The following is a 25,790-nucleotide window of genomic DNA, read 5'->3' as shown; positions in this document are numbered from 1 at the left end:
TTCGGTATGTTACTTGCCCGGGATTCGATCGTCAGTATCCGCATACCTATTTCAATCTCGTTTACCGGCAAGTCTCTTTACTCGTTCCGTAATACAAGATCCCGTGACTTACACTAAGTCACATTGCTTGCAAGGCTTGTGTGTGATGTTGTATTACCGAGTGGGCCCCGAGATACCTCTCCGTCACACGGAGTGACAAATCCCAGTTTTGATCCATACTAACTCAACGGACACCTTCGGAGATACCTGTAGAGCATCTTTATAGTCACGCAGTTACATTGTGACGTTTGATACACACAAGGCATTCCTCTGGTGCCAGTGAGTTATATGATCTCATGGTCATAGGAATAAATACTTGACTCGCAGAAAACAGTAGCAACAAAATGACACGATCAACATGCTACGTTTATTAGTTTGGGTCTAGTCCATCACATGATTCATCCAATGATGTGATCCAGTTATCAAGCAACAACACCTTGCACATAGTCAGAAGACCTTGACTATCCTTGATCAACTGGCTAGCCAACTAGAGGCTTGCTTGGGACAGTGTGTTGTCTATGTATCCACACATGTATCTAAGACTTCAGTCAATACAATTATAGCATGGATAATAAAGGATTATCTTGATACATGAATTATAATAATAACTTATTTATCATTGCCTCTAGGACATAATTCCAACATCGAGGTACATGAGATTATCCACAAAATAGTGCCTCATCAATCTGTTGTCGGCGTCGATCTTATCCCTCCAAAAAATTTGCCGACCGGTAACCGAACCACCGTGCTTCGGTTTTTTTATTGATATGCATAGCTAGGATCATTACAAGGTCCTCCTCCTCTTCAATATCAAATTCTTCTTCGGAAGAATCATATGACCAACTCATCTACAATATTAAATTTAAACTAGTCTATGAAACTACAAAAAAACATGCACCAAAGTCATGTAAAAAATCTGAAGTTGAAGCAACACATACCTTGCAAGCGTTTTGTCGAACACGTTGTGAGCGTCGAGCGGTAGTGGGCGGCCAAGCGCCGAGCGGTAGTGGGCGGCCGAGCGCTCTTCATCGGAGGAATGGCACGCACGAGGAGCGGCGGCGACTAGAGGGAGTCGGAGGAAGCAGCGGCGGCGCGGGGATAAGCCAGGGAAGTGCCGACGGGTCGCCGAAGCAAATGGGGTGGCGCGGACGGCGACGCAAACGCCTGGATCCAGTGCTGGATGGACGACGCGCGCGAGTTGTCATTGTCTAGCGCGCGATAGCGGGCGCACGAAATATGAGGCGCGCGATGCCGTTTCGCCAGCGCGCTGAACTTTTATCCCGTGCGTGCTTGTTTTTTGCGCCTCTGCTCGAGCGCCCGAAGCGGTTGTGCATGCGCAACAGACGAGTTTTTTTCCAACGCGGCGCTTATACAACGCGACTGTTGGAGATGCTCTAAGGCCAACTCCAGCGCGCGACCCTATCATGTCCGCCCGCGCCCGTTTGGGGCAAAACAGACACACCAGGCGGCCCAGCACGCGGGCGTAAACAGACGTTTGTACGCTTTCTATCCGCTTTCGACCCAGTCCCGACCCAAACTTCGTCCGGTTTTGAGGTGAAAAGGACAGCGCGCGGATGCCGCGCGGACGGACGGGATGCGCGCGCTTGTCCTCCCCTGGCCCGCCCGTCGGTGGCACAAAGCAGCACGGCCTTCCCGCCCCCACGCCCCATTCCATTTCATTTCCCCCCAAATCCTCCCGCGCCCCGCCCTACCCTCCGCCCGCCACCCTCCCGCCATGGCCGATCCTCCGTCGAATTCCGGCGACCTGGCCGTCGTCCCGGCCACCAAGGCGAAGGCAGAGGCAGCTCGACATCGAGGAGGCGACCACGCAGAGGCAGCTCGACATCGAGGCCCCCAACGCCGCGACCAGGTAGAGGCAGCTCGACATCGAGGCCGCCAATGCCGCAACCAAAGCAAAGGAGGTGGCGCTGGCGATAATGAGCGTGGACTTGAGCAAGATGAACAGAAGACAAGGAGCAGTTCGAGGCCTGGCAGAAAGAGATGTTCGACGCCGATGGTCTGAAATAGGGCGTCAGATCGGTCGTGGCCGTTCTCTTTTTTAGAGGCTGGCATGGTGAAAAACCTATTCTTTTTTGGAGGCAGGCTGTGTTGCCGGCAGCTGGCTGTGTTGCTCGCCGTTGGCTGTGTTGCCGGCGAGGACATGTAGGTTGGTTGTGTTGCCGGCGTGATCTAGGGCCGCATGCATGAACTATGGGCCGTGGCTATTCGAATGCTTGTGTTTGAAAATGAGGCGGACAAGATGCAGCCAATGATGCGTCCGCGCGTTGGACGCACGACCACCGCATCCCAGAAATGGTCTGGACACGACCCCATCGACCACTCCAAACGGACAGGATCCGGGCAAAACGGACATCCGGATAGGATGAAGTTGGCCTAAGCATGAGCCACATATGCAAGGGGAAAAACAGTGCAAACAACCAAACATGCCCTTTGTGTGTGCGCGCGCGTGCGCAGGTGAAACGGCCTGTAGGAAACTAGTGATGAACTGACGAGGCGTACCTATTTACCCTATAATTCGTACCATGACAAAGACTGCCTTGATCAGGTTGGTAGGTGTCATGTGATGATGATGGAGAGATGTGACCATGCCAGACCTTCCTTGTCCTCCGGCTCCGGTGAGCTTTAAAGATCAGAGAGGAGAGTAGGACGTCTCTTTCCTCAAATCTGCAGACAGATCAACAGACCCAGTTGCAGAAACAAACAGCCGCGGCAAGGGGGGGAAACGGGGGAATGGATATTAAAACACACCCCAAATCTGAAGCACGCAAGTTTAGCAGCAGCACTAGTTTCTACTACTTCCTCTGCTTATGCTTACAGAGGGAGTAGCCATCATTTCACGAGACGATTCTCAGGTCATATGTTTGCAGGGAAAGAAAGAGAGCAGCTGGCACATCTGTAGACAGTAGTAGTACGCATTACTAATGTTCCAGTCAGTCCTAACAGCAACTCACAGGTTCCATGCTAGCAGGCGAACGGAAAGAGGGCAGCCTGCAGCTGCGGGGTAGCTGTGATACTTTAGGCTTCACTCTTTTCTTGTGTGTCAATTATTTTGCTGCAGAATACAGAGGCGGTTGCTCATGGTGGTGGCCATGAGTAATGTTCATCCGCTTACCAGTTATAAAACAGTTGTGTTTTCTTAAGATAGTTAAAAAAAGTGCATCTGGATTGTGGATGTAATTGTTTTTACTGTACCTCAAAGATGGACAGTGGGGGGTGGGGGTACAATACCAGCATTGTACCAAGGATCACGGTTATCTGACGGCATGTGGTGTGGTGTACAACATTTAACATCGCTTGCTCTCTTGCTATAGCCATCAGTACACCAGTATCAATATAAATCCATCTAGTGCTGCTATAGATTGGACAGCACTATTGGTCAGTTCAAATCTTCTCGGCCTTCAGCTTGCTGTAGTAAAATGCATCGTATTGTCACCAGCAACACAGTACTACAATTTTGCAAGAAGAAACGCTTGGAAATAGATTACATTGTGCCTCTTACTCTTGGTTTTTCAGGGATGGCACTAACTTGTTTGCACTGATGAACTGAAGTACAATAAGTACAATAAATACCATGAATAATCTTCATCGGAACTGAGCTCTGGCCTCGGAGTTGAACCCACCAGGAAGGAGATACGTCAGCATGGTACGTCAACATGGCAGCACACCCATCCCCTATATAAAAAAAGAAGACAGCAAGCAGCACGCCCTTTCTGCAACTGGTATAAAAAAAACAGCACAATGCATTTTCTAGAGCTGGCCTTTTTCTATGGAATAACTGGCATTCATGCACGGCATCATCTGCTACAGAACAGGACTCTCTCCATTTAAAAAAGAAATTTGCAGCGTCCATATTATTATTTTTTGCCAAAAAGAAAGAAAATGCTGGGCTGGCTTTGCCAATTGGGCGAGTGCCATGCACAGAGAAACGTATAAGAAATTTGGGAAGACGGAGGCGACAGTCATTCTTGTAAATGAAGGGGTGGTGGTGGTGGGTACCTCCGGCGCAGCCCTGCATTGGTTGGTTGGTTGATGAAGCCCATAAATCACAGTTGTACCGGGGCAGTGCTCCCTCTGCATTCAATGGCACTTACTGCGGCTGGTGAGCTCTCTTCAATGCGCACACGATACTCTATTGGCCTCCGGCCCTCCTCTCCGGCGCCGCCTACATAAACGGGCCTCGAGTCCGGTGGGCGAGCTTGGAGAGGTCCAGAGCGAGCTGGAAGGAAGTTGACTGGTAGAGCCAGCCACCGTCCATCTTAGCCTGGCAGGTGCTTCTCAGGTTCCATGGCTTCCAGCAAGGGAGCGGCGTCCCTGCTCTGCATCAAGCTCGTGGTCTGCCTCTGCTTCTTCGGATTATGCCAAGGTGCGGGCCTCGCCGCTTCCACTCTTCTTGTCTGCGTTTTTCTTGGGCATTTCTGCCTCCATCCATCCAAACACCACTGCTCCACTTTCCCCAGTGAAGAGCTTGCAATGCTGGGAGATTGATTGGTCGCTTAGCAAGCAATGCAGCACTGGTGTTTCTCAGCTTCTGTCTTCCTTCTTTCTCATTCAGATTCAGTGAGCTTGTCCCCTCGGACTATGTTTCTCTTCTGTAATAGAGGACCATGCACTATTCAAATCTTCACATGTTTTGGAAAATGGAGTACACGAAGAAATGCAGAGAGTATATATTATATGCTATAAGAGGGTGTACGCACCTGTTTATCTGGAGTAGCATAATACCAGGAGACCAGATCCTGATGAAATAGTTAATGAGTACATTAGCTCAACCACTAGATTGGGACATTCCTTTGCCAAACAGAAAACAAAGAAACAAAGCCAAGCTAGAAATGTGCAAGCTTTAAGCGGGAACTAACAAACAGTACTATGGAACACTTACTTGTACCTGCAGGCAGGGGCACGGCCAAGCCGCCATTCACGCTGAAGAATCTCCCTCCCCTCGAGAAGGCGAGCAGCTTCCCCGCGATGCGCCGCGAGAGGTACGACTACATTGTCGTCGGCGGGGGCACCGCCGGCTGCCCCCTGGCGGCCACATTGTCGCTCAAGTACAAGGTGCTCGTGCTGGAGAGGGGCGGATCCCCTTATGGCAACCGCAACATCTCCTACATGGAGAACTTCCACATCGGCCTGAGCAACACGGCGCCGGACTCTTCGTCGCAGGCCTTCGTCTCCACCGACGGCGTCATCAATGCCCGGGCAAGGGTGCTGGGCGGTGGTACCTGCATCAATGCTGGCTTCTACAGCCGAGCCAGCTCAAGGTGCGCAATGCATTGTTCTGGTTGCGTATCATCATTTTTCTTGATTGTTCATCGCCATTCTTCCCTCTGTCACTGTGCATGATAAACGTGAAGGCAGTCTATGCATGTTAACCCAAAATCAACAACACCGTCCCTTTCAAGTTAACCTACAATCAAGTTACCCCTCAAAAAAAAAATACTATCAAGTTAGCTTAGGTAAAATGTCATGTCATGATCCAGTCTATGCAGCAGCAGCAGCAGCAGCACAAGACGTGTCCCGTTCAGGCCAGTAAATGTCGGGTAAATGCAGGGCAGTGATAGCGCCAGGAAGAAATAAATGTGAAGGTCTGCTTCAGTGCTGCAACCCTAGCAATGTATGCTGCCGTAGCCAACTCTCTGCATTTACAGATTGCTGAAATGAACAGCAAGAGCAACTGTTCTTGCATACACAAAATAAAACGCAAGTCTAACCAGCTCAAATATCTCCCCCAAAGAACTAAGAATACCATGACAAAAGAAGCAACTGTGAATAGTTTATGCTCTGGATTACCATACCCGACACTGCTCTTGATTGGACTAGGACCTTACTGTTATGTGGGCCAGCCCATCAAACGTGGAGTCTTATCCCTTAATTAGAGACCTAGTTGATTAAGCAAGTTTGTTAGGAAAGAGTACAGTCAGTTTAGACTTGGTATTCATCAAACGTGGAGTCTTATCCCTTAATTAGAGACCTAATTGATTAAGCAAGTTTGTTAGGAAAGAGTACAGTCAGTTTAGACTTGGTATTCATCAAACGTGGAGTCTTATCCTTTAATTAGAGTCCTAGTTGATTAAGCAAGTTTGTTAGGAAAGAGTACAGTCAGTTCAGATATCGTATTACAGTTTGAATAGACTTGCCGGCTAGTCGCTCAAGTCTTGTTTACTACTCCCTCCGTTCCTTAATATAAGACCTTTTAGAGATTTCACTATAGACTAGATACGAAGCAAAATGAGTGAATCTACGTCCTAAAATATGACTACATACATCACTATGTAGTTTATAGTGGAATCTCTAAAAGGTCTTATATTTAGGAACGGAGGGAGTACTACTCTCAATAAAGCAGAGAAGAATATTGTCGGACACTTTTATCCTCTTCAGTAATTTGGGTTATGTCAGTAGTAGATCCTTCCACTTGTATTTTGGTTATTATTTCAGTGTGGCTGCAAAACTGGCAGTGTTTTTAACCATGAGTACCTGCGTACAAAATTGGCACTTGCGGGCAACTTGATAACATAAAGAAAAACAAGAACGTACTGCATTAATTTGCATTCAAGTGCCTCGGTTATGGCAGTGCAAAGAAATAACTGGCCCTGGCAATAACACGTGCTCTGTTTCTCTGACAGAATTAAACTCATATAGAAATTACTCATGTTTCATTTTATATATTACTGAAGGAGGCAACAAAACAAAATCACATGGGCATATTAATTAATCTATGATGCCATGGTAACTATGTTAGCTAAGCAAAGCCCGAGAGATAACCATAACCACAGTACAGTTCAGCGCAACTTAAAGTTTGAACCAAGAATAAGTTTCAGACATATATCGCATTAGTGAAACCGAACCTATGAAAAATGAATCAGCAAACATACATTTGTAATTGATAAGCATGCCACAGTGTCTTAAAAAAACATAAATATCATGTCAGTATTTTTCCTGATGGCAATTCACTTATTCTATCTAACCTGAAACTTACATACCTTGTGTTTCTTGGACCAAGCAGCTTTGTGCAGGATGTTGGCTGGGAAGAAGACCTGGTGAATGAGTCCTACCCTTGGGTAGAGGATAAGGTTGTCCAGTGGCCTAAGATCGCGCCTTGGCAGGCTGCACTGCGGGATGGGCTTGTTGAAGCAGGTGTATCCCCTTTCAATGGGTACACCTATGATCATGTTTCTGGGACCAAGGTTGGTGGCACCATCTTTGACGCAAATGGCCACCGCCACACAGCGGCCGACTTGCTTGCTGCTGGAGACCCTAACAACATGAGGGTCCTGCTTCATGCTAGTGTGCACAAGATAGTGTTCAACTCGCAGCAAGGTATAGCCAAGCTCCTAAAAGCTTTCTTCTCTTTTCCCACAAAAAAAAAAGAGTCTAGAATTTCTACAACAGAAAGTGTAGATACTGCGCAACGATAGACCATCATGTATGTACCCTTTTTCAATAACACATGAACTCCGGTGCAGGACGACTGAGACCAAGGGCTATCGGGGTACAATTCGCCGATGAAGATGGGAGACTCCACCAGGCACTCCTCAACAACAACAGGGATAGTGAGGTCATCGTCTCTTCTGGTGCAATTGGCAGTCCCCAGCTGCTGCTCCTCAGTGGGATCGGGCCCAAGAACGATCTTAAGAATCATAACATTCCTGTGGTTCTTCACAACAAGTATGTGGGGAAAGGGATGGCTGACAACCCCATGAACTCCATCTTCATACCTACGAAAAGCCCCCCTCGGCAGTCACTGATTGAGACTGTTGGAATCACTGAAGCCGGTGTGTTCATCGAGGCCAGCAGTGGTTTTGGCCAGTCTGAAAAAAGCATCCACTGCCACCACGGAATCATGTCTGCTGAGGTTTGGCACCAATCTTACTGCTTATACTTGCGTACCAGTTCCAAATTATGTAATTTCACCCCAAGATTCAGATTGCACTGCATGAACCTTTTTTCTAGACAATCTAAAATTAAAGATGGGTAGTTTGGGTATCATATGCATATTAAAGAAACATAAGTTATTGAAGCCTTAAATCATAATTTTATCATTCACTAGGAGTCAAATGAAACTTATTGTCTTGAAATGAAGTATAACTATGTCATCATTGCAAAATTAATTATGTGAATTTATTCCTCTTTTTATTTTTTTTGCCGTTGCTGATCCAATGCACTACCATGCTTCATTCCTACCAATACAGATCGGACAGCTGTCCACAGTTCCTCCGAAGCAAAGAAGCCTGGAACTAGCCAGGGAGTATGCGCATAACAAACTTAGTCTACCCAAAGAGGTGTTCCAAGGAGGTTTTATCCTCGAGAAGATCGATGGTCCGCTGTCTACAGGCCATCTTGTCCTTGCTGACACTGATGTCAAGAACAACCCGGCAGTTACTTTCAACTATTTCAGCCATCCACAAGATCTCAGCCGTTGTGTCTATGGCATCAAGACCATTGAGAAAATACTGAAGACAAACAGTTTCGCTCATCTGACTCCTGATGGTGCTGGATATGAAATGGAAAGGGTGCTCAACATGAGCGTGCAGGCTAATGTGAATCTGATACCCAAGCATACCAATACCACAGAATCCCTAGAGCAATTTTGCAAGGACACGGTAATCACCATCTGGCACTACCATGGTGGGTGTCATGTAGGGAAGGTGGTCGACCAGCAGCACCGGGTGCTTGGAGTCTCAGGGCTCCGCGTTGTTGATGGCTCAACGTTCTCTAGGTCACCAGGGACCAACCCTCAAGCCACGGTCATGATGATGGGCAGGTACTTAATGCAGAACATAAGTTTCTTATTTGGCAAAATAAATTCTAAATTTAAGCCGTGATGGCTTCTAATCATACTTTATGCTCAGGTACTTTGGAGTGAAGATCTTAAGGGAACGGCTAGGACCAGCAGCTGGAGTGTAGTAGATTCCTGAACACCTGCCTTTTATGATGTGTGTGTGACCTAGAAAAGAAATCACTAATTTTTGCTGGGATCCAGTGTGAATCACCAATGTAAGACAGTCTAGGAGTTTCATCTGTACCCAGTAACTATTTGTCTCGTGCAATATTGGCCATTAAATTGTTTATCAACTCATCTTTCTTCTTATAAGTACTCAAGACACAAGCCCTGATGAACTTCATGGGTATATGTGCCCTAATCTCATGTGGATGGTTTGATAAAACATCTTCAAGAACTATTTAAATCTATTAATAGTGGTACAAACACAGTATACCATAAAAATAGAAAGTATCAACTCAGAAAGTATTAAACAAACCACTGCTGAAACTTAATTTCATCAGCGATGTAAGGACTAAATTTGCTAGTACATATGATTCCTCTGTTGAGGAGGAGGGGTGGGGGAAGAAAGATAAGTAAAAGGAAAGCTTGACGTGAGGAGTTTGACGGATTACATGTTGTGATCATTTTACTGAAATGAAACTACAGAAAATCTGCAACTGCCGTTCAACAGTGCCCAAAAGATTAACATATCGCGTGTGCCCAATTGTTCTAGAGCCTTACAGGTATACTGAGACCATCATAGCTAAGCTGGACGTCAAGCCCCTCTGTTTCCATCAGCCTGGCAAGATCATCGTTCACTTTCTCATGGTCCATTAAATGCATCATCCCTGAAGATACCATTCAGTCCAGTTTAACAATAGCAATATAATCGAAATAATGGAAGATGAGGCACATGCAATTTGATCAAGTAAGACTGTAAGCTTCCCATAGTTCCATGTCAAGAAGAAAAGATTGTGATCGAGTTTCCAAGACTCCATTCCTGGAACCAATAATTATGAACTGTGTTCGATATAAATATTGAGATTTGATGCGTTCACGTGTTCAGGCGTAATTTGTTACTTTCTTGGACAAGTACTCGAGAGGTGATATACCACTCCCTTAGTTCCTAGATATAGGGTGTATAGTTTTTTACTCGAGAGGTGATATACCACTCCCTTAGTTCCTAGATATAGGGTGTATAGTTTTTTACTCGAGAGGTGATATACCACTCCCTTAGTTCCTAGATATAGGGTGTATAGTTTTTTACTCGAGAGGTGATATACCACTCCCTTAGTTCCTAGATATAGGGTGTATAGTTTTTTGAGAAAAAAAAACTGGAATACAGGATATATTGCCTTTGAGGACAAATACTGGGATTTGTTATGATATTCGAGCAAAAAACTATACACCCTATATCTAGGAACGGAGGGAGTAATATCTAACATCAAGAACAAGAGTCATAAGAAATAACATTGTCAACATGTATTAGGAGTTTTGCTTGGTCTTGCAAAAACGAAGTCCTTCAATTATTGAACAGTTCCCTAAGAAGATCAAATAGTTGGATTGGATGCCTTTCTTGTTACTTTTCTAGATGAAATCATGTCCAGTAAACAACAGATAGGTAACATCTCTCAACTGTAAACTAAAATCATGTTACACTTTTCTGCTGCAAACTGTGCAGTCTGTTTAAGGGTGTGTTATGTTTTGTAGAACCATAGAGAAAATCCAAAATGCACTTAAGAGCTGACACTGACAGCATGTTTGGTCGGGTGCAATTAGAGCTAGGGGGTGAGGATTGAAGGGGTATGAGACTTCAAATCCATCATATGGTTAGGGGGCATGGGAATTGATGAGGGACTAGGCATAGCAGTTGAGAGTCCAACTCCCACCATTTTATTAACAGGGGAGGGGGAGGGAATCATTTTAGTGATTACATCTTAACCCCTTCATCATAACTTATGTCATCATCTCTTGGCTAATCTAGCACCAATTCCCACTAAACAAATAACGGAATAAACTTCTCTGCCAAATTCCCATTAGATACCAAACAAAGGAGTTGGAATAGAACGACAGATCCCATGCCCTAATCTCAATACAACTCCTGAGCTATTTTGTAAGGAAAAAAAAAGTTCACTATAATTATAAAAGCAACAACATGATTGGTTACTCAGGCCATACCGGTAAACAGTGTTCTCTTTGGTTTGATTTTCCTGACTTCCTCGAGGGCCTGTATAGTTGAAGAATATATCACAACTGAATACTGTGAAATATAAGAAGGAAGAACTAATGTGTTAGAACTTACCCTAGGTAATCCAAAGTGTGTTGAAGAAGAACGATCAGGTCTAAGAGCATCCTGTAGTAAGTTACATAAAACCAAGATCAATCCAATTTATAGTCAACAGTGATTACTCAAGAGAGATGCACAGGTAGGTCAATACAAAAGTTAGCAGGATAAGAAATGTGCATCTTTCAGATGAATCTAACTATTTCATGATTCAACAATCAGAGAAACGCAAGAAAACAAAGTTAGCAGCATACAACAGTCCAATGAAATAATTTCATGATTTAACAATCAGAGAGATACGCAAAACAAGAAAAAGAGAAGGAATACCAATATAAGAAGTTGACAGTCTTCCAGAAGTTTGTAGGTTTCGTCAGGTATATCACTGACATCACTGCAAACATCAGAGCAATTCAGATAAGATGCCTACCAACACACAAGTCGTTACAATAAACAGGCCTTGCAGTGAACTCAGTCTACCTTATGTAGCATATGTCACCAAAACGGAAACCAAGGGAACGGTAACCCTGACCATGCCATACAGGCAAAGGAATTACCTGAAATGTAGACATTATATCTTTAGCAAAATAAATTGAACATGAGACTCTGTTATGAATCCAAAGTATATTCAACACATACTGACCTAATGAATAAGTAATTTTGCATTTGAGCGGGATACATAAAAACTGAGATCATGACACGTTTACTTAGCTCCACAACCACAGGTTGGTAGGTTCTCCATATAATGTTTCTATCCAAAAGTTCCCCATATTACATCGAGCCATCAATGAAAACAAATGTACTCGAACTTACTGGAAGGCATCTTGTCTGAATTACGCTGGTAAACTGCCCTATTAGCTGCTACTAACAGCACTATCAATCAATTAAGTGATCCCATCCCATTATAAGTTATAACTGACCAAAATAAAAGAGTTAAACGTACATTTGTCTACCTGGCTACATGTACTATTTTCTTGCTACATCTCACTGAGTCTAAAGGGAGAATACCATTTGTAATTTGTAAGCGAACAGCTTATAAGTATAAGTCCACTTCTTGCTTTGAAGTTGTTGTTTCAGATTACAAACCTCAAGATCCTGAACGGTAAATGGTTCCTCGTTTATAATGTTGAACTGTAATGTTGAAACTGCAGCTCCAGGTATAACCGTACTTGTGTCGACCAAATAGTGGTGTGTCATCTTCATCACCTGATACAAACGAGCAAATGGGGGAAAGGAAAGAAAACTGAGCCAGCTGTAAAGATATAAACTAAAAATGGAAAGGCGTAATTTTTTAATAAAATGGCATAATGGATTTTCATGTATTCCATAAAATTTCTGAGGCTGTAATACTAGAAAAAAATTAATATACAACATAACTAAGTACAAGATTTTCGAACCTCATAATCACGCGGTGCCACATAAATTGGGATGGAGGGCTGGACATTGTTCGTCCAATCACGAAGACAATCAAGGCCTGCACCATTCACACTGTTATCTTTTTGGAAAGGAAAAGGCCACAAGGATGATGGTTTTTTTGTTTCAACTAATAGAAACAAAATTGTGTTGCGGGAAGTGTTTGGAAAGGACAGACGCTAGACGGGACAATTAAAAATGGTACAACAACAACAAAGCCTTTAGTCCCAAACAAGTTGGGGTAGGCTAGAGGTGAAACCCATCAGATCTCGCGACCAACTCATGGTTCTGGCACATGGTACAAGCATTCAATTATAAGGTGCATAGGAATTGAGAAGGTTGGAACCACTCAGACCTCCAATTGCATCAGCATGAGAATGAGTAATAATGACAGCATCAATCTCCCTCAACCTGAAGATCAGCAGCAAACGTTAACAACACTTACGTTTCTTGAAAATAAATAACAGTGCATGTGAACAGTTCAGTACCCAAAAGCAGGGAACCACTGGAGCGCGGAATGGTAGAAAAACCTGACAGAAGAAACAAAGCATCAGGGTGTGATAGCTCGTTACTAGTAAACATTTACTTTCTACATGCACATTATTTACTAAAACAGCTTGTATATCAGCTACTATGAATGTAAGCAATTTCAGGTTACTCTGCTTCAAAACAGTGATACACTCTGGGTGTTTTCTACTATCCCTGCCCATAGCTCTAGCTTCGGGTATGATAATAATCCGTTGCTTGTTGCGGGAGAGAGAAGAAGCAACTGGCAGTGCAAGAAATAGCGCATACTTGCCAGCATCGATGAGGATGTTAGAAGTGCGAGACGGCGTGACATGGCGCAGGAGAATGGAGGTGTTGCGCCTTCGGTTCCGGTTCCCCGGCTCTGCTGCCTTGGTGCAAACCTGCGAACAGGCCATAATAACAAACAAACAGCCAACATCACACCGAGCACCTAGCTAGCCGAGCACTGTGAGAAAAGCAGAACAAAGTGAGTCCACCGGTGGTTGATAACGGGATGGAGGTGGAGGGCCATACGGGGCAGGTCTTGGAGGGGTGGGTGAGGCAGCTGACGCGCGGGACGCCCTCGCTGGTGCCCGTGCCGAGGAAGATGAGCTCCGACTTGCGCGGCTCCTCGTGCTCCGCCGCCGAGGAAGAGACAGCGCTGCCAGGGGCGCCGCAGGAGGAGGAGAAGAAGCGCGCTGGAGGGTTCACACCAGGGGGGTATAGGCATTACGTCGAACAGCTGAGGCGCAACCAGTACATGATGCAATTACGATTTTACGTACGCGAAGCGCCGGAGCGGAGGCGCGCGAGGGGGAGGCGGGAGGAGAGCGGCGCGGCGGGCGCCGGGGCGCGGAGAGGGAGATGCGCGCCCAGGGAGCGCGCGGCGGCGAGCGAGCACGCGAAGGGCGAATGCAGCATGGGCACGCGGTGGGCGCGCAGGAGAGCTGCGGTCGCCCCAGACATCGGGAGAGCGCGGATGCGTCTGTCTGCCTTGCGGCGGCGGCCGGCGAGTCGGTAACGACGGGGTCTCCGTGGACGCTGGCCACCTGTCGCCCTCTCTGTCCGCCGGGCGGGAGGGAGCGACGCTGGCAAGTGGGCCCGGCGTTTCCCTGCCCCGACGGTCAAGAAAGCCGCGCGGCTCTTCTGACTGCTTGTTCACTGACATCTGGGTCAATAGTCCAGAGAGCCCTGTGCAGTGTGCAGTGAGCATTGACATGTGAGTCAACAGGCCGTAAGTGGGCTTTACATGGACTTTCGGCCTGGGCCGAGGAATAATTCCGTCTCTTTCTTCTCCCCCACTTCCTCCCTTCCTCCTGTCCGTCCGCATCTCCTCCCCCCCCCCCCCCCTCCCGGAGCACGCAAGGAGATCGACTTCGCCGCGCCGGCTCGCCGGCGACGACATCCACCCACAGGCACGAATATCTATCTCTCTCCCTCTCGCTCTCCCGCTCTGTTTGCTTCGCATCCTCGTACTTCACGTGGTGTTGGCGTTTGCCCGATCCCGGGATAGGCTAGATCGCCCGTATCTGGGATCAACGGAAGGATGATTAAAATTTCTTGCGGTCTCTAGTGGAGACGTTTCCAAAATGATAGTTCGTCGCGCCTAGCTGGGACCGCAGTAAGCTAACCGCGTTGATTTGTGCAGGTTTTCTGAACTTGTAGGCTACCAGTTAGTTAGAAATTTCCTGTTTCTCACTTTAGATGCTTACCATCTTGATTTTGGGGTACTTGGTGCTTATTATAGTTATATAAACTTTATGCTTGCCTCAAGACAAGCGTGTCGCCACTTGTTGCTGCCAATTCATCGTGCAAAGGCATTTTTAGTCCAGTGCAAAACTCTAGTTCCATTTTCACTTCTTGTATGCTACCGATGATGAAAGCTGCTGCGTTTTTCAACAGAGTGGTGGTGCGTATAATGAACAAAGGCAGCATCCACAAAAAGGAGACGCACGGGACAAGCGACGACATAAGCGAGGACACGTCTGTGGAGAAGGTCAGGGGGCCCAATCTGTTTGAACGGGCCAAGGAAGAGATTGAGGCTCTTGTGGCGTCTGTTCACGATAAGATGGAGCACCATTCCAGTCCCTGCAGGAAGGAGGGTGGTAATTTACTCAAGTTGATGTCATTTTGCCTAATTTAACTCCCACAAGTATTGCTTCCTGTTACATGCCTGGAATTATGCTCACATTAGAAATTAGATGGGCAGGATAAGAGCATCTCCAATAGATGGTCCAAATTTTGACGGTCCAAAACCGGAGATGTAAAATTTGGACCGCCAAAAAGTGCATTTTGGAGCTCCGAAAAACGCTCAACTCCAACAGATGGTCCAAATTGATGGTCCAAAATAGCAACTCCAATAGATGGTCCAAACCAAAGATGTAAAAATCTGAAAACGGCCGCGCGGCTGCTGCCAGCCACTGTTCAGCCGCGGTTTTGCATTGAAATAGCATCAAAAATTTGAAAATGAAGTGCATCATCATCATAGTTTCAATCAAAAGTGCATCACCATCATAGTATCAAATCCCTCTACCAAAAGAGCATCGTCTCAATCAAAGTTTTTCGCCCTAGAAATTGAAATGCACATGAATATTACTCATGCGGGTCATCAACACCACCGGCCTTGTGAACCGTGGTACGATCATCATCTTCACCACCTTCTTTGTCGACGTTCTCAACAAGCGGTGAACTCTCGTTGCCGTGAGCACCACCGGAAGCATCTTCATTGCGTCCCATACCGGTCATGTTGCCGACGAAGCCAACTCCAACGCCACTCATGTTGCCGCCTTCTTCTCCTCTAGTTCCACCTTCCTCTCCTCGGCCGCGGCCAACCTCTCCTCGGCCGCCGCCCTCTTCTCCTCGGCCGCTGCCCTTCGCCGCTCGGCCTCACTCCTCTCCTCTATTTCCTTGAGCTTCAAGATTCTTTTCTCTTCGGCATACTCTTTCCTCGCCATGACAATGGCATCAAATCCTTCCTTGAGATCATTGTCTCCGGCCTTGGTTCCCTTCACTTTCTTGTTTCCATCGGGCCTATAAGATTTTGTCGCGGAGTGAGGAGTGGGGCTCGTCTCCTCAATGACATCTTCTTCATCCTCAAGCACCACACTCTTCTTCGACGATTCAAAAGTCTCTCTAGTGAAAGCTTTTCCTTTCCTTTTCTTCTTCTGGCCTTTCATGTTCCTCTCTCGAAACAATCCTTGTGCAATCATATTCTACAATAAAACAAGCAACACATCATCATCAACATGTGGAACAAAGAGGAAATATTTGACAAAGCACGCACGAAGAGGGAATATTTACCAAGTCACTTTCACCGCAACCACTTGGGTTCATGCGAGCGACGTTTGACAAGCAACCGAACCACTTTTTGGCGTTCAGCGTTGATGGTGGACCAACGTTGGCGTAGAGAGTCGCTCGGACGGAAGTGACCACTTGTGTTGCGCTCATCGAAGTACTCCTTGATGCGTTGCCAATAAGTGTTCACCGTTTGGTCGCTTCCAACGCTTGCATCTTGAGAGATTTTCTTCCAAGCGGTGCATATCAACACATCCTCCGCGGTGGTATAATTTCCACTTCTTCCCTTGACAACAAAGCCCTCATCGTCCACATCAGGATTGTCATCATCATATTGGGTTTCATATTCTTGTGACGCATACATGTAATCATCATTTGCCACATTTGTTGCGTGCATGAAAGCTTCATCATCAAGACTACAATTGGACGCACAAACAATCAAAAACACATACAATTTAAAACAACAAACGAGAGGACAACCGGAAAATTTATACCTTTGCGACATTTCGTCGAACAAGCGTGAGCACATCGTCCTCCACGACCGGCGGTGGCGGGGGGGGGGGGGGGAGGTTGAGGAATGGATGTAGGGCTGCTGGAGGAGGCCGCCGACCGCATCGGCTGCGATTCGTCACCCCGAGCCGCCGCGGCCGCCTTAGAGAGCTTCACCGGCCACGTAGAACTGTCGGTCGGGTTACGGCTGCGGTTGGCCGCCCGTTTTCCGCCGCCTCGTCCCTTCGTCGGGGCGCTAATCCGGGCCGGCGGGCGAGGGGCAGCGGTTGCGGGTGAGATGGCAGCGGGCCACGTGGGTCAGCCCACCGGCTGCGGCGGTGGCGGAGAAGGCGGCGGGGTCGTCGCCTTCGGCCATGGCGGCGCCGGACAGCGGGGGGCGGCGGCGGCCGGGCGGGTAGCGAGCGGGCAGACGTGGGCGGGAAAGGAAATGAAGTGGCGGTTGGGCTTTCGCGGGCGGCGGCTGGTTTTGGACCAGATGCACCTCGTGATGTAAATTTGCACCGCGAGGTGTTGCGTTTTACATCATGAGGAGGTCGCGGTCCAATTTTTTTTTACATATGGACCGTCTGCTGGAGAAGCGTTTTTTGCCTCAGACGGTCCAAAAGTTAGGTATTTTTACATTTGGACCGTCTATTGGAGATGCTCTAAGGGAGGAAAACAATGGTCCAATAGAGTGAAAATCCGCTTCTTGGTGCTCCTTTACTTATGGGGCTGGTCCAATTGAGAGTGTTTATACCACCACTTCAAATTGTTCATCACTGAACCGAGTCTACCTAAGTCACGACCTTAGAAATTGCCATTTCCCAATAGAAGCAAATCGTATCCATGAGTTTCAGCTTTTCATTCTTGAGAGCTGACAGTGCTTCTGTGTTGAATGCTAAGACATGGGCTCACGGGAAATTTCTGTTTGCTGTTTCTTTTCTGCATATTCTGTTTTCTGTTTGCTGTTTCTTTTCTGCATATTGAGTTAATTTGTTTGCAGCGATCAACTATTAAGTTGTTGTAAGCTTCTGTGGGATTTTCACTTCACCTTGTTGAGAAGAATATTGTTCTGTGTAACCGGGTTTTGTTTTCTGAGACTGGGAACATTTGAATTTTCAGTTTTGTCCAAGGTGTAATGGAGGTAGCTTGTGCATATGTGTTTGAGGTTTATAACCCAGACTTTGAAACAAAAGAATTTTGTGGACAAAAATTCAAGCATGAAAAATGTTTCAGAAATACCACTTGTCTAAAAGCTACTGTATATACAAAGCAGGCCTTCCATTTTGATAGAAGGGAAGAGAAATAAAGTATATGCAAGAAGGGCAAATGATAATAGTACCTCATCAGAAATCAAGTTTGGAAATTCATTTCACCTTGTTGAGTAGTGGTGTTATGTATTACCAGAGATTTCTTAGACCAATAACATTCGTATTTTCAGCTTTGTCTAAGTTATAATGAAGACTTCTTGAGCATTTTGTGGAACGTATATACAAGCATTTTCAGCATACAATTTTATGGTTTATAACCTAACATCAACCAAACTCTGAAACAATAGAACTTTGTGGACAAAAATTCATCAGGTATAAAAGATGTTTCTGAAATATAGCTTCTCTACAAGTTGCCATTTTGACGGAAGGATATAGCAGTAAGGATACAAGAAGGGAATGATGGATAATAGTACCTCCTTTGAAACCTGGTGTTCAATTCCTTCATTCCTGATTCTTTGTGTTATTTTCCTCATACATGGTAGTTGAGGTTCATTTGTAGTGCTCTGTTTAGTACCCTGTCTTGATTATTATGCACCACTCTGATTTACCTGCAGAATTGCACAAGGATTCCAAGGAACACAGTGAGGCAGACATGCATAAGAAGACCCACGAGAACGAAACACATGGTACAAGCAATGATATAAGCGAGGACACGCCGGTCAACAAAGTCAAAGGCCCGAACGTGTTTGAACGGGCCAAGGAAGAGATCGAAGCTATCGTTGAGGCCATCCATCCAAAGAAAGAATCCGACAAGAAGTGAAGATTGAGCGCATCGTGTACATTGTGTCTTCAGTATTTTCAGTGGCTGTGAAAAGTACGTGGGCTATGTCCAGGTGGATGCATTATTTGCATCATATCCACACGCAAGCTTTGTATTTTGCATTGCCAAATTCTATGGCTGCAAGAGCTGAATGTTTCATCGTATCGCCGCTGCCTACGGTTGAGCAGAAGCTGTATAAAATGTGACATGACTGTACAACTACTTTGTTGTGTTTGAATTGCCAAGAAGCTGTATGCAAAATATCACTCCGCACTTTTGTCATTTGCTAGGGGCATGCCGTAAAAGTGCACCTTTTTTATGGGTTTCTTTTACGGGGCTTTTGATGGTCTTGTGGTGTCTCGGAAACCCTAGTTGGAAATAAAAGGAGAGATTGCTGAAAATGGAAGGGGAGATTTTAGCAGCTTGGTCTTCTTGCTCGTTTGGTTGATTTTCGGGAAGAGCGCAGCCAGAGTATATCAAAGAGGTCACCCTGATCCTCATCCGCCTTTGGTTTCGTGTGGGAGCCGAGAATCTCAGCGCTCTTGTGTGATCTAGTTTCCTTTTTTTTTTTGATAAATAGATTTTATTGTCTGAAAATAAAGCATGGACAGGATAGAAACAAAATGAGAACACATATGGTTCTTCCAAATTACAATAACCATGTCTTGTTTGGAGGATGGCTATCTGGTGCGCGAGCGTTGCAACGCTCGTTTTCCGACAACGGCCGATCGGTAGGGAAGTCGCTGATTACTTGGATTGGGTTAGATCGTTCGCTGCAGCGGCCGATCGCTAGGGAGTCGTTTTGCATTTGCCTTCACGACTACAACGATATGGTACTCCTTCGTGATGGCATTGACCCAGTGTTCGTGGTAGAGAAAAACTGGTGACGGGAGGACCCAACACTACTCCAGTATGCCTTCCAGGAGTAGGGGAAAGCCAGACTCTAGGAGGCCCTTAGGTACGACGGTCATCTACAAGATTTAAGGAGAGGTGACAGTAAAAGGGGTTTGAATGCTATAGTGGAAGAGGTGAGGGATGCAGAAAACCCTAAGTGTAAAGGCTAGGTGTAGGATTGAGAGGGGTTTCATCCCATCCGACGTCCATGCTACCTAAGGCTTCCTACAGTCAGGATGACTCTGATACCAGCTCTCTGGGGACCCTGACTTGTAATTTTTGATCACTGAATGCATGTGTACAGTGATCCAAGAAATCAATGCCCACTAAACACACGGATACTGAATAACAAGAGTCTTACATCCATACATAACGTCTGATACAAATAGGGGCCATTATGGCCAAGTCATTACATAGATACGGCCTCGATGGCCGACACACCAACACACAACTAAAAACAGATAACTTGGTTGATAGCGTGAACCCATGCCATCTGCCTTAACCTACAGACATTCTGACTAGGAAGCGTCCTAGATCGCATGTTCGTTCGCGACGAACTCTTCTCCAAACTCCGGTTCTTCAATGCCTTGCCAATTACATAAGTAGTGGCAAGCCAATGAATACTTTGAATGTACTCGCAAGCAACCCATGATGTGGAACAAGGAAAAAACAAAATATTACATAACACTAGTATGTTGTTTTTGCGGAAAACAGGTTTTCCCTGTTGCAACAACATGATCAAATTCTTAGGTGACATGCATCACAAGGCATAACGGTAACCCAATGAACATGCTACAGATACTAATATCAACTGAGGGTCGAACATCCCATGTCCACCCATAATGCCAAGTCACCTGACTTAACTCAAGCATCATCCTTCCCATATCATCATCTTTTTCTCATACTCTCCCACACACACAGTTGGTTTATGCAGAAACAACTAGACGTAGTTTAGCAGGATTACCCAACTATCCTTGATCATGGACACGGCTATTTGAATAGTTTTACACTCTACAGAGGTTGCGCGATGTACCCACAAGACTTGGGGAACTTCCATGGCATCCACAACTCACGCTATGTAACATACTCGAGGTAAGCACCCGAACAATGCCTTTCCCCTAGCGACACTAAATAAAGAGCCCACTCGTTGGTGATATCCCTCATGATGTACATCATACGAGCCTCGCTCTAGATCGTCTCATCCATGAGGGCATGCAACAGTGTGCCCGGTGCGTGCAAAGACAGCTCATGGTCGCCCTACCTGGCACGACCCCGTCTCCAGAGTGACCACGCCACTCCCACCACTATTAATGCGGGCTCTTTGCAAGCATTGCCAAAGTAATCAGCAAGGCCCCGTCCATAAGGGGTATCGTGGTCTCACGTGTAAGGTTGGGACGGTCGAAAAATCTTAAATCTAATCCCGTTTCCGAAACCACACACACAAAACCATTCTTGGTACACCACTTCTTTCTCAAGTGGTCATCCATCTCAACACCATCACCCTCGGGCATTAGTGGCACCCGACGAGGTTTTTGAAGAAGTCTTTGTAAACATTCCCTTCACCGTCACCATGCATATTTTTTGGAAATATGCCCTAGAGTCAATAATAAAGTGGTTATTATTATATTTCCTTGTTCATGATAATTGTCTATTATTCATGCTATAATTGTATTAACCAGAAACCGTAATACATGTGTGAATATATAGATCACAATGTGTCCCTAGTGAGCCTCTAGTTGGCTAGCTCGTTGATCAATAGATGATCATGGTTTCTTGATCATGGACATTGGATGTCATTGATAACGGGATCACATCATTAGGAGAATGATGTGATGGACGAGACCCAATCCTAAGCACAGCACTAGATCATATTGTTAGTCTGCTAAAGCTTTTCTAATGTCAAGTATCATTTCCTTAGACCATGAGATTGCACAACTCCCGGATACCGTAGGAGTGCTTTGGGTGTATCAAAGTCACAATGTAACTGGGTGATTATAAAGGTGCACTACAGGTATCTCAGAAAGTGTCTGTCGGGTTGGTACGAATCGAGACTGGGATTTTTCACTCCGTGTGACAGAGAGGTATCTCTGGACCCACTCGGTAATGCTTCATCATACTGAACTCAATGTGACTAAGGAGTTAGCCACGGGATGATGTGTTACGGAACGAGTAAAGAGACTTGCCAGTAATGAGATTGAACAAGGTATAGGGATATCGACGATCGAATCTCGGGCAAGTATCATACCGGTAGACAAAGGGAATTGCATACGGGATTGATTGAATCCCCGACATCGTGGTTCATCCGATAAGATCATCGTGGAACATGTGGGAGCCAACATGGATATCCATGTTGGTTATTGGCCGGAGAGGTGTCTCGGTCATGTCTACATGGTTCCCGAACCCGTAGGGTCTACACACTTAAGGTTTGATGCCGCTAGAGTTGTTATGGGAATAGTATACATGGTTACCGAAGGTTGTTCGGAGTCCCGAATGAGACCCCGGACGTCATGAGGAGTTCCATAATGGTCCGGAGTTAAAGATTCATATATAGGAAGTGGAGATTTGATCGCCGGAAGTGTTTCACGAATCGTCGGTATTGTACCGGGACCACCGAAAGAGTTTCGAGGGTCCACCAGCCCCGAAGGGCTACGTGGGCCCAAAGTGGATGGGAACCAGCCCCTAGATGGGCTTGTGATCCACCACCAAGGGCCCACGGCGCACAAGGGGGCTAAGGGGGCCAAACCCTAGGCGTGTGGGCTGCCTTGGGCGCCAAGCCCACCCTAGGGCGTCGCCCCTCCTCCTCTTGGCCGCTGCCCCTCCTCCTCTTGGCCACCACCCCTCCCATCAAGGGCTGCAGCTGCACCACCTAGGGAATCCCTAGGGGTGGCGCACCCTCCTCCTCCTCCCCTATATATATGTGAGGGTTTGGGGCTGCTAGACACACAAGTTTCACCTCTCCAAGGCGCAGCCCTACCTCTCCTCCTCCTCGTCCTCCATAGCGCTTGGCGAAGCTGTGCCGGAGTACCACGCAGATCCATCGTCACCACGTCGTCATGTTGCCGGAGCCCTCCCTCAACTTATCCTCTCTCCTTTGCTGGATCAAGGTGAAGGAAACGTCACTGGGTTGCACGTGTGTTGAACGCGGAGGCGTCGTTGTTCGGCGCTTAGATCGGAATCTTCCGCGATCTGAATCGCTACGAGTACGACTCCATCAACCGCGTTCTAGTAACGCTTCCGCTTGGCGATCTTCAAAGGTATGAAGATGCTCTACACCATTTCTCGTTGCTGGTTTCTCCTAGATAGATCCTTGTGAAGCATAGGAATTTTTTTGAATTACTACTACAGTCCCCAATAGTGGCATCCGAGTCAGGTTCTATGCGTAGATTCTATGCACGAGTAGAACACAAAAGTTGTGGGCGATAATTTTGTCAATTGCTTGCCGTTACTAGTCTTATCTTGATTCAGCGGCATCGTGTGGTGAAGCGTCCCGGACCGACTTTACACATACTCTTACATGAGACTGGTTCCACCGCCCGACATGCACTTGTTGCAAAAGGTGGCTAGCGGGTGTCTGTCTCTCCCACTTTAGTCGGATCGGATTCGATGAAGAGGGTCCTTATGAAGGGTAAATAGCATTGGCATATCAACGTTGTGGCTGTCACGTAGGTAAGAAGCGTTCTTGCTAGAAACCCAAACCAGACACGTAAAACTTGCAACAACAATTAGAGGACGTCTAACTTGTTTTTGTAGGGTATGCTTGTTGGAAATATGCCCTAGAGGCAATAATAAAATGGTTATTATCATATTTCGTTGTTCATGATAATAGTCTATTGCTCATGCTATAATTGTATTAACAGGAAACAGTAATACATGTGTGAATAAATAGATCACAATGTGTCCCTAGCAAGCCTCTAGTTAGCTAGCTCGTTAGTCAATAGATGATCATGGTTTCCTGATCATGGGCATTAGATGTCATTGATAACGGGATCACATCATTGGGAGAATGATGTGATGGACAAGACCCAATCCTAAGCATAGCACTAGATCGTATTGTTCGTATGCTAAAGCTTTTCTAATGTCAAGTGTCTTTTCCTTCGACCGTGAGATTGTGCAACTCCCGTATACCGTAGGAGTGCTTTGGGTGTATCAAACATCACAACGTAACTGGGTGACTATAAAGGTGCACTACGGGTACCTCTGAAAGTGTCTGTTGGGTTGGTACGAATCGAGATCGGGATTTGTCACTCCATGTGATGGAGAGGTATCTCTGGGCCCACTCGGTAGAACATCATCATGAGCTCAATGTGACTAAGGAGTTAGTCACACAATGACGTGCTACGGAACGAGTAAAGAGACTTACCGGTAACGAGATTGAACAAGGTATAGGTATACCGACGATCGAATCTCGGGCAAGTACTATACCGACAGACAAAGGGAATCGTATACGGGATTGATTGAATCCTTGACATCGTGGTTCATCCGATGAGATCATCGTGGAGCAAGTGGGAGCCACCATGGGTATCCAGACCCCGCTGATGGTTATTGTCCGGAGAGGTGTCTCAGTCATGTCTGCCTGTCTCCCGAACCCGTAGGGTCTACACACTTAAGGTTCGATGACACTAGGGTTATAAGGAATTGTTGTACGAGGTTACCGAAAGTTGTTCGGAGTCCCGGATGAGATCCCGGACGTCACGAGGAGCTCCGGAGGTAAAGATTGATATATAGGACGGATGGTTTCGGACACCGGAAGTGTTTCGGGCATCACCGGTAACGTACCGGGACCACCGGAGGTGGCCCCGGGGGTCCACCGAAGGGGGGCAACGACCCCGAGAGGTAAGATGGGCCAAGTGGGGGAGGGAACCAGCCCCTAGGTGGGCTGGTGCGCCTCCCCACTCAGCCCAATGCGCAGGGGAGAGGGAAGGGGGGGGGGGCAAACCCTAAGCCAGGTGGGCCTAAGGCCCACCAGGGGTGCGCACCACCCCTCCTCCCTGCCCTGGCCGCCGCCCCCTCTCCCATCTGGGGCTGCCGCACCCCTTGGGGCTGGGAACCCTAAGGGCTGCGCCCCCTCCCCTCCCCCTATATATAGTCGAGGTTTCGGGGCTGTTTTGCACACGGTTTTCTCTCTCTCTCTCTCGGCGCAGCCCTGCCCTTCCTCCTCCTCCTCTCTGCCGGTGCTTGGCGAAGCCCTGCCGGGAGACCTCGTCTCTCCATCGACACCACGCCGTCGTGCTGCTGGAGTTCTTCCCCAACCTCTCCTTCTTCTTGCTGGATCAAGGTGCGGGAGACGTCATCGGGCTGCACGTGTGTTGAACGCGGAGGTGTCGTAGTTCGGCACTAGATCGGAATCACACCGCGATCTGAATCGCCGCGAGTACGACTCCATCAACCGCGTTCTAGTAACGCTTCAGCTTAGCGATCTTCAAAGGTATGAAGATGCTCTTACCCCTCTCTCGTTGTTGGTCTCTCCATAGGAAGATCTGAATATGGCGTAGGAAAATTTTGAATTTATGCTACGTTACCCAACAGTGGCATCCGAGCCAGGTTTTCTATGTGTAGATTCTATGCACGAGTAGAACACAAAAGTTGTGGGCGATGATTTGTCAATTTGCTTGCCGCTACTAGTCTTATTCTTTTCCAGTGGTATTGTGGGATGAAGCGGCCCGGACCGACTTTACACGTACGCTTACGTGAGACTGGTTCCACCGACAGACATGCACACCGTGCATAAAGGTGGCTAGCTGGTGTCTGTCTCTCCTACTCTAGTCGGATTGGATTTGATGAAAAGGGTCCTTATGAAGGGTAAATAGCTTTGGCATATCATCGTTGTGGCTGTCACGTAGGTAAGAAAGCGTTCTTGCTAGAAACCCAAATCAACCACGTAAAACTTGCAACAACAATTAGAGGACGTCTAACTTGTTTTTGCAGGGTTTGACATGTGATGTGATATGGCCAAAGTTGTGATGTTGCATGTATGATGTATGAGATGATCATGTTATTGTAATAGGTTTCACGACTTGCATGTCGATGAGTATGACAACCGGCAGGAGCCATATGAGTTGTCTT

General features: G+C 46.7%; 3 protein-coding genes across 3 annotated transcripts; 2 read left to right on the top strand and 1 right to left on the bottom strand.

The window, feature by feature from the left end:
• The first annotated feature begins 4,239 nt into the window (after window positions 1-4,239).
• LOC123395083 (protein HOTHEAD-like) lies at window positions 4,240-9,133 on the top strand. Its single transcript, XM_045090014.1, has 6 exons — window positions 4,240-4,423; window positions 4,952-5,318; window positions 7,061-7,374; window positions 7,521-7,909; window positions 8,247-8,818; window positions 8,907-9,133. The coding sequence occupies exons 1-6, from the start codon at window positions 4,345-4,347 to the stop codon at window positions 8,959-8,961; spliced, it is 1,776 nt and encodes a 591-aa protein (XP_044945949.1). The 5' UTR covers window positions 4,240-4,344; the 3' UTR covers window positions 8,962-9,133.
• Window positions 9,134-9,304: 171 nt separating this feature from the next.
• Window positions 9,305-14,127, bottom strand: LOC123395084 (putative hydrolase C777.06c). Its single transcript, XM_045090015.1, has 12 exons — window positions 13,805-14,127; window positions 13,554-13,717; window positions 13,308-13,420; window positions 13,001-13,042; window positions 12,868-12,923; window positions 12,497-12,573; window positions 12,186-12,305; window positions 11,580-11,656; window positions 11,430-11,493; window positions 11,121-11,171; window positions 10,997-11,045; window positions 9,305-9,666 (listed from the first exon to the last, which is right to left on the bottom strand). The coding sequence occupies exons 1-12, from the start codon at window positions 13,983-13,985 to the stop codon at window positions 9,548-9,550; spliced, it is 1,113 nt and encodes a 370-aa protein (XP_044945950.1). The 5' UTR covers window positions 13,986-14,127; the 3' UTR covers window positions 9,305-9,547.
• Window positions 14,128-14,336: 209 nt separating this feature from the next.
• On the top strand, window positions 14,337-19,099 carry LOC123395086. The gene is made up of 3 exons (XM_045090016.1): window positions 14,337-14,434; window positions 14,922-15,124; window positions 18,628-19,099. The coding sequence occupies exons 2-3, from the start codon at window positions 14,938-14,940 to the stop codon at window positions 18,831-18,833; spliced, it is 393 nt and encodes a 130-aa protein (XP_044945951.1). The 5' UTR covers window positions 14,337-14,434; window positions 14,922-14,937; the 3' UTR covers window positions 18,834-19,099.
• The last annotated feature ends 6,691 nt before the right edge of the window (window positions 19,100-25,790 follow it).

Source organism: Hordeum vulgare, chromosome 5H (genome assembly GCF_904849725.1).
Source record: "Hordeum vulgare subsp. vulgare chromosome 5H, MorexV3_pseudomolecules_assembly, whole genome shotgun sequence".
Classification (NCBI taxonomy): domain Eukaryota; kingdom Viridiplantae; phylum Streptophyta; class Magnoliopsida; order Poales; family Poaceae; genus Hordeum; species Hordeum vulgare.
Note: the sequence above shows the minus strand (reverse complement) of the source record. Positions and strands in the feature narration are given on the sequence as shown.